The 12615-nt window shown below is 42.5% G+C and overlaps 1 protein-coding gene across 8 annotated transcripts in view; it reads right to left on the reverse strand.

Moving 5' to 3' along the window:
• The window catches only part of RPS6KA6 (ribosomal protein S6 kinase A6), a 353752-nt gene that overhangs the window by 74104 nt on the left and 267033 nt on the right, over positions 1-12615 (reverse strand). For all 8 annotated transcript variants that reach the window (XM_029606558.1, XM_029606562.1, XM_029606561.1 and 5 more), the window contains one exon: positions 8836-8960. In XM_029606558.1, coding sequence (XP_029462418.1) covers positions 8836-8960 — 125 coding nt within the window. The remainder of the gene's footprint in view (positions 1-8835; positions 8961-12615) is intronic.

Here is a 12615-nt window from a genome sequence, read left to right on the forward strand (position 1 = left end):
CTATTATCAAAAATACAGATTATTCTGTTTTATATTAAAGTCTATTTATCACCTATAAATGGTTAAGTAATCAAAAAAAATTAACAGTGCCAACTTTTATTAATGAACAAAGGGTTGCAGTTAGATTTAGAAGAAAACTAATTTATGCAGGCATCACTACAGAGCGTCAAACAAGATAAGTACTTAATTTTTACCTGCAAATATTACAACATTTCTAGAAAAATTGAGGATAACCTATGATTATTGACAAGGCTAACTTATGGTAAAGCTTATTATGAGATCCTTAAATCCAATATTTAGAAATAATGCCTAGTAGTTGAAAATATCTAAACTAATACCATATAACCAGGGGCTCTTTCATTTTATACTATACTGACCTCTTTGAGGTGAAAAACCCAATTCTCTTCCCTTCTAGAGCTCTTACAGGTCGGCTGCCTCACCAAAAAGTAAGAGTGTGTGTGTGTGGGGGGGGGGGGGGGGGTGGGAGAGAATGGTGCTGCTTCCGCACTAAAGGGTTTCCCCATTTTTCCTATTTTCGGCAGCCTCTCGCTTAAGATGCACCCATGCGTGAGGATTGTCATCTGGCTTGTCTGCTGAAAAAGCAGAATTGCTTACCTGTAACAGGTATTCTTCGAGGACAGCAGGATGTTATTCCTCACAATACCCTCCCACCTCCCCTGGGAATTGTTGTTTTTTTCCTTGTATTTGCTAAATCATGGACTAAGGGCCTCTGCCTGAGAGACAAGGAGGTGGCTACAGCTTCCTATGCTCAGTAAAGCATGCTGAAAGCTCTAAAATCTTTGAGATCAAAATTCTGCTGTCCTCACAAATGGGTGACAGGGAAGAAACTCTGCTCTGCTTGAGTGAACTCCCTTTCTAGTCTTCCACTCAACCGGTTTCTAACCCAGTCAGTCACTTTAGGGCCCATACTAAGGATGATCAATTTATAAGTTGCCAATGCGGAACCATATCAAAGACCTTACTGAAATTCAAGTAAACCACATCTAATGCTCTCCCCAATCCAACTCTCACCCAGTTCACCCAATTAAAATTGATCAGATTCATCTGACAAGACATACTTCTAATAAAACTATACTGCCTTGGATTGTGTAATTCCAGAAACTGTACTACCCTCTATTTTAGCAAAGATTCCATTAATTTGCTCACCATGGAGGTCAGACTAACTGATCTGTGGTTCCCAGCTTCTTCCTTCATTCCACGTTCATCAACAGGAACTATATCTACCTGTCTCCAACCCTCCAGAACTATTCTGGACTATAAAGGTCAGCCAGCAGAGCTGCCAGAACTTTTTTTTCCAGGTCCTTAAGCATAAGGGGATTAATAACACAACCCAAATCAAAATATAGAGGAAATACATACAACTATGTGACTATCCCTTGAACAGATTTCTCAAAAAGGAAAAGTTCAAGATGGTTTCCCTGGGTACCTTGGTGGGAAAACAACACTTCCAGTATGAGGTGTTGCCATCTGGGCTTGCATCAGCCCCGTGGCTGGGGGTGCATGTTTTCCCTTATCTGGGTAATTGGGGGGTCAAGAGCAACTCACAGGCAGGGTCGTCAAGTTCATGTGCTTGACCATCCCGGTGTTGGAGTCACTAGGGTTTGTCAAAACTATTCAAAGTCCCATCTCAGCCTATCATCTCAACTGGACTTCATAGGAGCCCTGCTAGACATGGCTCAGGCCAAGGCCTTGCTGCCTCGTCAAAGGATCACCACCCTGATTACCACTGCGGCAGAGATTCAGCAAAGCTAGCAGTTGTCAGTCTGGCACATGTTGAGGTTCTTAGGCCATATGGTCGCAACCGCTCACGTCACTCCCTTGGAACTACTCTACATGCACAACCTTGATGCTACAGTGGCAAAGGCCACACATAACCTCCAGGATTACATCCAAGTCACCTCGCCCCTCTGGGACTCCTTTTCCTGGTGGCAGGTACTTTCAAATCTGGAATGGATGATTTCTTTCCAAAGTCTTAGTATCCAAACTGTCCTAATCACGGATGCGTGGACTCAACACCCAGGGTCTTTCATCTGCCCAGGAACACTGCTGTCACATCAATTTCCTGGAGCTCCAGTAGATCAGCTACACGCTATGAGCTATCAGAGAGTAGGGCACAATCGCTGACCTATGATATTTATTTATTTATTTATTTATTTAAGTTCTTTTAATATACCGATGCTCAAGACCAAGTCTTATCGTACCGGTTTTCAATGGAACAAGGGGAAACCATTAAACAACTGTAAAGAAGATAAAGTTACATTAAACAAGGAGCAAAAAACATGGGCTTTGGAAGACAGGAAAGAAAACAAAATATTATAACTGGATAGTACTGAAAGTAGTTATCAACAAGAACAATTAAGTAGCAAGACTAATACATGTTAACAAACGGTTAAAGAATTCGGCTGGTGCTTTATCATAGGCAATTATTAGGAAAAAAATGTTTTCCTGTGAAAGGGAGGAACAGGGGAGGTAAGCGGGGGTGGGGATATGGAATGTGTAGGAAAGTGAAAGAGACAATATTGGTTGATGGAGGCTCTGTCAACCGTAAGCTTGGACAAACAGCCAGGTTTTCAGTTTCTTCCTGAAAGAAAGATGGCATTATTCCTGACGTATATCAGGAGGGAGAGAATTCCAGTGTAGTGGACCCGCTGTTGAAAATGCTCGTTTATGGATGAAGTTGTGGACCAAGAATTTGCTTGGGGGAGCCTGGAGAGAGCCTTTGTATGCGGATCTGATCGGCCTTGAGGAAGCATGAAGTTCGAGGGGGATGGAGAGTTGGAGAGGGGATTGCTGGTAGACAGATTTGTGAATGATAGTGAGAGTCTTGAAGAGTATTCTATAGTGGATTGGTAGCCAGTGTAGCATATCCTCTCTGTAGCCAGTAGCCAGTGTATGATATCCTGTAGCCAGTGTAGGATATCCTCTCTGTAACCAGAATAGTCATTGGTTGTCACCTAGTCTGACACTAGGGACCACATGGCAACCAGGCGCAGGAAAAACCAGCAAAAGTGATCCAGCTATCCCATGTTGCTGCACTGATTCATATGAATCACCACCCCAGTTGAAGCCATGCACCAGAAAGGTGATCCAGAGCATAAGCCAATGAGGGAGGAAGCTTGTGAGGGACCGTCCCCCTCCTGAAAGGGGGAGATACCCTGATATCCACCCCAAAATGGAGTGAACAGAATTGTATCCTTGGCCAAGACTTCCCAGCGCACCAGTGTGCAATGTCTGCTGGCACCAGAAAAATACATCCACACAAGCCACCGAGCTCCTAGTAACAGTGGTTTTCCATCACCTAATCTGTGTCTTGCCACAGCAGTGCTGTGTACCCACGCTGCGGTACTCTGTCGAGCTGACAGTGACAGGATTGTAAGCAAAGATGTGGTACCCGTGGGCCTAGTAGTCCATGCCATGGCTTGGACAGGCACAAAAGCTATGGCGGTGGACTGCATGTGAGGCATCATTATTGGTGTCCAATAACACCCCTGGTTGCCAGACACACGAAGGCACTAATAAGCACCCCTGGTGCTACCTGCCAATGGCTTCTGATCGCGATCAAGAGCCACTGCCATTACGTACCTGGCACAGGCAGTTCGGCATAGAAGTATATCATGGTATGTGTGGTGACTATCCACGATATCAGGGATGCCCTGTGTGGTAAGTACCATATGCGATGAAAGGAATGGCTCCTAGGGAGTTACAGCACCCAGGCACTACCCACAATAGGAATAATTGTGACCATACCTGTGGTGATGTGGTAGCACTGCCACTCAGGGCACCCTGCATTCCATGATGCTGATAGTAATGGTAGTGCCTCAGCACTATCCTCAGTAAAAGAAAATATAGATGACCCTTGCCAAAAGCAACCAAACCGTCAGCACTTCAGATGACTCACTACAGAGGCTGCAGCGCTCTTCACGCTCAAGTGAGGTCAACAGCACCTCCATGGTACCCTTGTCCCACGACTACCCGCCCGGAAAGGGTACCCATGGCACTGAACATGGAAGGTGCTCCTGGCACCTATAAACATGCCTGGCACACGATGGCAACCTTGGCGCTATATGACGTTCATGGCATATGATGACAACCAAGGTGTGTAGTGGCAACCCATGTGCTCAATGGCGCCCAGGTTCTCTATGTGCATGATAGGCAGACGATGGCACCAATGACATTAAAAGATGACACGCCACTTGATAGTGTCCATGGCACCTGACTGTCCATGAAGTGCCATGTCGAGGCGCCCAATGGCAGTGAGGGCAACCTTGGTGTCTGAAGTTGAGGGCCCCCAATGTGCTCGCTGGTGTCCATGGTGCTCAATGGCACAATACTCAATGGCTTCCATGGTGTCAAAGGAGTCCCCAGCACTCTATGCCATCAATAACACCATGCCCTTCAGCGCTTTATTGCACCCCTCTTGACAGCACTATCTGTGGTCATTTCCACCTCTGAGAGCACTGTGAGATACGAGATGTTCTACCATTGTATACAACAAAATATGAATTTTCCCATCTATGAATACTCACCTCAGATGGACACAGACTTTAAAAGAACACAGAGAACAAGATAAGAAATTTTGACAATAATGCTACCCAGCTCATCTGATCTCCTTGTCTGATTAAAAGTTGTGAACTGTGTGAAGCCCCAGGACAGCCAAGTCAGCGTCTCACAAACAACTCAAGTCTACCTGGAAACAAGACTAAACAACCAATCCAAAAGGGGGCTAACAGGTGCACTCCAAAAAACAACACTCCCCCACAGCAGAAAAACAGCCAAGGGGGGGGTGGTCTCACACACACACACACATGGAAGAGAGGGGTCTGAAATGGAGAATCATTGACATGGCAAGGCGGTGTTGGTCAAGGGATGATCTGACACAGTCTAGAGTCACCATGTAACAGGAGCAGTGACTCCCACCATGGAAAACTGGGGAGGTCAGCAATCTGAAATACAGAAACACCATCTGCCCACCAGATGACTATGCATGAACTGTTTACATAGGCATGTCTGGGCTGTTAAGAGAGCAGTGGAGAGAGCAGTGGAGAGAGGCGAAAGAACAAGAAAAGACAGTCAAAGCCTGATGTGGACACATCAATCCTGCTCATCTCTGTGTTGAAGAGAAAGATGATTAGGGATGTCCGCTGAGACTGGAGAGAGGAAAGCCCTGCCTGATATCTATCCATCTATCATGAATCCAGAGATGGCTCCAAAGCTGAGAGAAGTCTCCTCAGCCCAGCCAATAACAGGACCAAGGAAGCAAACTCTTTCCCTCAAGACAGTCCCCGAAATCTCCACCCAGAGGCTGCTCCAGAGGTAAACAAAAGAATATCCCAAAGTTGGGTGGGGCTAGCTAGCTAGTTAATTTTATTAATATTCTAAGCAGGCTAAGGTGTCTGGCATGCATCAATCCACTAATGATACAGAGCTTTATTTAGTATAAACTGATGCCAAGATTCAAGGACTTCAGAGACATGTACTATTTATTTTCTTCTAAATGCTAACCCTGCAAATTCTAACAAATAAAAATCTGATTATGTGGATAAAATATAAGGTCTTTTCTGAGCTATTTGGATTGTGTAGGTATAGAAGGTAAATGTCTGTAGTACTGTCGACCCCAATAGGTGTGGGGAGGTGGAAGTGAGGTGCACAGTATCAGACAGGTTATAGAACCGCTCATACCACTACAGCACCCACATTACTCGCTGGTGCCCATGTTACTAAAACTGAAGGCATCAACAGCATCCACAGTGCTCAACAGCATCTGTTGATGGAGCCCACAATACTCTTATTCTGTGGTGCTCGATGGCATCCGTGACATCAATTGGCTGCCATGCCATGGTGCTCAGTTGCAATGATGTCGCTCAACAGCATCAATGGCTTCAGAGGTGTCCATGATACTTGAATGTCCGGGGCACTTGCAGTCATCGATGGTACCCATGGTGCCCAATGGCACACATGGCACTCGACGGCATTTATGGCGCTTGACAGCTACCATGTCCTGGTGCTCGACAGTACACATGCTGCTCAACAGCATCGAAGGTGTGTGGCATCCATAATGACTGATAGTGCCCATAGCACTCACTGGCCCTGAAGGCCTCCATGATGCTCGCCGGTGTCGATGGTGCTCCCGGCACATGATGGCCTCCATGACACTCAATGACAATGATGGCACCACTGGCACACTGTAGCATCCATGGCCCTCGATACAGGATGCCAAGTGACATCCATGGCACTCGATAAGGGCCATAGCCCTCGATGGCACCCCCGTGCTTGATGGTGACTGTGGCGCTCCAGCGCTCCATATGCTCTGACATGCATGTGCATGGGCAACAGATTCCGGGCATGGCACAGATAGTGCATTAGCGAAACTGATCGCCTAGGCACATGTTCACCTTCTCTCCAAAGGAAATTAATTGCCAAATCAATCTGACATATAGAAGGGGAGGCCACATCATTCAGGTCACCAGCAAAGGAGACTAGTACCCCAGAGTGTGGGGAGGATGAGTTCTCCTCCTCATAGGAACATCTGGTCCTGAATTCCTCCATGGTCTGAGCCTCTGTTAATGCCCAGTAGTCGGACAGAATTTCTTGGAACTTCTGCCTCGGTAGGAACTCAGGCAAGACCCCAGGTCAGAGGCCCACATGGACCACACACAGACTGCACACTGACTGCTTGAACAGGCACTTGACAAAAACAAAAACAAATTAAGGAGAGGAGACAGAAATATGCTGCAAGTGCAGCATTATTTATTAAAGGGAAAATCTCTGTCAGCCACATAGTGCACTAGGCCTGCCCATGCGGCAAACAGAGAGGTGCTAGGAAGAGAGAGAGAAAAAAATAAATTAGTCCATAAAGGCTAGAGGACGTGAATGAAGAGTGGGTGGCTCGAGGGAATGACGGCTACTACCTGGAGATAATACCCTTATTCAATAAACATACACACGGTTAATGCAACTCCAACATTGCTCTAAGAGTCCAACATTGCTCTAAGCTTCAACGGCAAGAGGAAATGTGGAAAAAAGGATTTGCATTCATAAAAAAGCAGGGAGTAGCTTGCTTGTTACGGCGGTTACTACCCTAAACCAAATAAGCCTGATACTTCACTTTCAATGCATATCCAGCATAGCTCTCTGCTTCAACGGCAGGGGAGAAGACCGCTACTTCACGCATATCCAGCATAGCTCTCTGCTTCAACGGCAGGGAAGAAAGACCGCTACGTCACACATATCCAGCATAGCTCTCTGCTTCAAGGCAGGGGGAATGAAGAAAAGTGGATCTATATATAGACAACAACCATCAAGGACTGAATTACATAGTCTGGGTAAACAAATAAGCATGGGTGTAGCTTGTTTATTGCAGCGGTTACTACCCCTAACTAATTAAGCTAGATATTTCACTTAGATGCAGTTCCAACACTGCTCTCCACGTTAATGGTGGGGGTGGAAGGGAAATAGAACTAAAAGGTTACTAAGAGCCAAGAGAAACAAATAAGTATGAGAGAAAAAAAAAGTGTGAAGCTTGCTGGGCAGACTGGATGGGCCGTTTGGTCTTCTTCTGCCGTCATTTCTATGTTTCTATGTTAGACTGTAAGCCCTCTGGGGATAGGGAAATATCTACAGTATCTGAAAGAACTCCACTTGAAGTGCCGAAAATTAAAATATAAAATAAATTACAATTAATAAAATACCAAGTCAATACAAAATCTCATGCATGTCTACTTTTGATGGAGATCGCATCTGTTTCATATGTGCCCAGGAAGTCTAAAACAATAATGCTATGAACAAGGCCCCATGACATGACAGTAGTCCACTTACCATGGACTCTTTAAAAAAAAAAAAAAAAAAAAAAAAAACCACCCAAAGGTGGAGTAAACAACCTGGATTACTTACTATGTATGACTAATTACAAAACGGAAAACAGATGGTCAATTTCAATGTTTTTCCAATCACCAGCTTTGTTGTTTGGATGAGAAATCACCTTGTTTGGAACATAAGATTACCTCAAGAAAGGCAATGCCTGTTCTTTACTCAACTGAGAGTGCCATAGATTGATGAACTGATCAAATAAAGACCAGGCTAATCAGAACTGTACTGAACTATAAAATTCCAATATTCACCACTGCAATAGCTAAGCAAAGAAAGGAATATTTTTGTTCTCTGGCTCAGACAGCAAATCAAGAAGATGTTGTGGGGACTACAAAAGGTTTGTGTGATGGGCATATAACTACCATAAAGCTGTGTTTTGATTGTGTTCAGTGAAAAAAATATTATGTTGCTGTATCTTAATACTTTGAGTCACTGAAAAAAATTAAAAATAAATGTTTTCTCTAACTATAATAAAGAGATGTTTTTTTTTAACCTAAATAAGATTAGTCCATGTTAAAATAAATCATGTTTTTTCCAGAGTTACTTTGTATTATATATTGGGTATTTGAATCAGAGTTCAAAAGGTCCCCAGAACTGCACCAATGTCAGTTTATTGGGCCCAATTATCCACTAACAGTTCTTTTCATGACAAGTGGCAAGCCTTTTTTTTTTTATATATATATATATATATATATATATATATATATATATATATATATATATATATATATATATATAAAGTGACCTTTTCACTGCTATCCAAAGTAGAAAAAAATGATTGCAATAAAAATGTGACACGCTTATTTTTGCAATGAATTCAATCAAAGCCTAATATAGTTGTACTATATAACCAAAAATAAACTTGTCAAATGTCCTAAACCTAGAAAGTGCTATGAATCACAAATGCTTATGCTTAGACCAACAAAAAACAAAAGAAAAACAAATTACCTGAACTACTGGCAATACACTATTGAGAGATGAGATTTTATGTTCTTCTATGGTAGTCGTTGCAACAAAGCTAAATCCTTTGAAGAGCTGATGCGCATTAGCACTCGGAGGAACTCCTGGAGAATCTGGATGTTCAAAATGCAGATAATGACAGAATTCCATTGGATATTTTATCACATTATAAAAATAACTATTCTTTTTTGGCAATATGTTTTAAACTACTTATTTCTTTTCTACAAACAATCATTACAGCCTGCCAAAAAAAGAAAAAAAATAATCAAATGAAAATATAATGCACATTAAGAAAGATAAGATTTACCAATTTGTTCCCTGAATACTGTTAGTTCTGCAAATTGGCAGCAAACACTTGGGCACAGAAAATATTTCAGCATTTTCCTAGATACTGCAGTTTCAAAATAAGTCTTCTAATATAATCTGCTTGTAAAATGCTTTGGATAATTGTCTTAAACAGGTATATATTATAATCAATAGGTTATTCAAAATATCTAGAGAAGCAAGTTGTCCTGCAACTTGCTAATTAGCTTAAGTGCCATAATTTCAGACATCTGTATGCTAACGGCATGCGTTATTCAGTTTATGAAAAATATCAGGTCTTAAAGTGCTTTCAGCTGCAAGACCTTCCACTTGCACAGTAAAAGGTAGCTGTGTTAAGTGATTTGTAAATGGGTACACACAACACAGAATGAGATCAAAGGGAAAACGCAGGGTGAGGAGGGAGATCAGAGCTCCTGAGATACATTTGACTGCACGGACTTTCAGCAGAAATGAAAAAGGAGACAATTACTCCCTAAGCAACAAAATTGCTGTATTACACTTCAGATGCACACACATGAACTCAAAGGTTGCGCAAGTTCCTTCAGCCCATGGTCTGACAGATTGAGATTTTATTTTACTTATGTTTATAAACTAAGAGTAGCAACTGTCAGTCAATGCAAGAAAATAGTCCATTCCATATTGAATAGGAGTCTGGAGCGTGGCAGTCAATTTTGATTCTGCTATATTATGTACTACATGGGACAAGGTTTCAGGCTGAATATATAACTCCTGCAAACATATGCTAACTTCTCTGAAGCAAGATGGAATACCTCAAAATGCTAATGCAAGTGAAAAAAATGAGATACATTTGTTGAAACTGCTGAGAATTGTGTACAGTACTTGCATGAGTGTAGACACTGAAACTGTTCTGTTTTTCTATTTTACTAAACCATTGCAGACACATCCTTTGCAAAGCTACAACAATTTCTAAGTGTAATATTCAAAAACCTCTAAAATGTCTAATTTATCTGGCTAAAATTAGCCGGATAAGCCATCCGGGATATTCAGTGGGATTAACATTCCACAAAATATCCACAATTAAAGTTATCCAGCTAGCTTTTAAACCTAACCAGCTATGTCTCAATATAGCCGATTAGGTTTAAAGCTATTGGTCATGTGTTGCCAGATAACTAAGCTTAACAGGCTATATTCTAAAGAATATAGCCAGTTAAGTGACTACACAATTTTGAAAATAAAATAAAGTTTTGTGCAGGCTTGCAACCCAAATCACAGCCCTCCCACCTAAAGTGACAAAAAAGCACCCTGCCCGGCTGAGCCCACCCTCACACACCAAAACCCTCCAAGTTCAAACTTAAAAAAAAAAAAAGCGTGAGGTCCTTTCGGCTTCTCCCTATCATCAGTTGGAAATGCCTTTTCCCCTTCAACCCAATCCTAAACTTTTCACCCACTCGGTATATTTAGAAACTCCATCGTGCCTTCACGATTGCCATGTACTGAAATCTCAGCAGCTTTCAACATTGCTTTGATAGAAAACTGGAAATCTAAGCTACCATGACAGTAGTTTTTAACCTGGAGGTCTTTGGCAATGGGGGAGCTTGACCTAGCAGAGGCCTTTTTTAATGACTTTGGGTGGGACGGATGCAATTCGGGCCAAGAGCCCACATACAACATTTTTAATTTTAAGAACTGTGTAGCCACTTAACTGGCTTTATTCTTTTGAATATAGTCTGTTAAGCTTAAAGTTATCTGGCCACATTCAGGTGGATAAAACAAGTTTATCATAAATGGAGTTCTCCGTAAACAGCAGGATCAAATACCCTTGACAGGTGGGTGATGTCATCTGACAGACCCATCTCTGTAACTCAGAAAAATATTTTATTACTGAGCATGTGCAGGAGTTCCAATGTACACACTGCCTCATACCCCCTCAGTTGATTGTAGAAGATTGCTTTAGCTAGGTAATTAACTCTAAGGCAGGTGGGTATTAAGCATGGCTAACTTATCTGGCTGTCTTCAGAGAACCCTGTTTATCGCAAGCAAACTGGCTTTCTCCATTGACAAGAAGGACTGAATTATCCACATGTGGGAAATCTCAAGCTAAGGGCTGCAGCGGAGCACTTACTGAAAAAGTAAGCCAGACACCAGCCCTGAGAAGAACAGAGAACAGGTTGCACAAAACTGCTTGAAAGATCGCTTGAAAGATTCTCCAGATAGTAATGGGAGGTGAAGGTGTGAATCAATGACCAAGTTGCAGCTTTACAGTTATCTTCAATGGAGCAGCCCTTACGCAAACAGAAGTAGCCATGATCTGGAGCCCAGCCAGTAAATAGCAATGAGTGATACAGTTAGCTAGCTAGTTGGACAACATGCGCTTGGCAACAGTCATTCCTTGTCTGTTAGAGTCATGGGAGATAAAAAGTCAAGAAACCTGATGATGTGGTTTGAGTTCTCTTCATATAATAGGCAATGGCTCTTTTACAGTCCAGTGAACAGAATGCCTTCTCCTCTTTATATGCATGAGGTTTTAGAAAGAACAAGGGAAAAACAATGGATTGATTCAAATGAAATGCAGACACCACATTTGGCAGAAACATCAGATACGTGCGAAGCATCATCCTGTTGTGGAAAAACTGTAGACAGGGAGATTAATGAAACAATGCTTGAAGCTGATTCTTCTAGCCGAAACGAAGACAAGAAATTTCACTTTCCAGATAAAAACCTTTAAAAGAAGCAGACTCCAATGGCTCGCAGGGGGGCGTCATCAATAGTGCCAAAAAAAAACGCTGAGATCCCATGGCATGGAGGCTTTGCAACCAGAGGTCTCACACATGCCACATGTTAGAGGATGGATAGAAATTAGCTTTCCATCTACTTGAGGGTGGTAAGCAGAAACTGCACAGAGATGCACTTTTGACAGATGACACACGAAGGTCAGGTGAGAAGAGGGAAAACAAGTACTGAAGTAGATATTTTGGGGCACAGGCAAACGTATTCAAGGAGCCTGCCTGATATAAAGAGGAAAAACATTTCCATTTGAAACTGTTTGCTCATTCAATAGACAGTTTCTTGGCCAAAATCACAAAGTCCTTTATCTCCCTAGATAGTGACAATGATGGAATTATCGAGTACTCAACATCCATGCCATCAAGCTGAGGGAGGGGAGATTCGAATGACATAGATGACCCTCCTCCTGAGACAGGAGAGTCGTATCAGAACCCAGAGAGATCCGTGGACAGACTAACAATCTGATGAGGTAAGAGAACTGCCTGGGTCAATTTGGAGAAATGAACATAAGATGTGCTAGCTTTCTGAATATCTTCTGCACTGTTCTTACCACCAACAGAAGTGGAGGAAAGGCATACAGCAGATCTGCATCCCACTTGAGTACAAAAGAATCCAGACCAGATCTGAATTTGCTCTGAATAAGGGAGCAAAATTTATTGACTTCCCTGTTGTCTTCTGATGTGAACAGGTAGTTGATAA

The sequence above is a fragment of the Rhinatrema bivittatum genome, chromosome 6 (assembly GCF_901001135.1).
Source record: "Rhinatrema bivittatum chromosome 6, aRhiBiv1.1, whole genome shotgun sequence".
NCBI classification, from domain to species: domain Eukaryota; kingdom Metazoa; phylum Chordata; class Amphibia; order Gymnophiona; family Rhinatrematidae; genus Rhinatrema; species Rhinatrema bivittatum.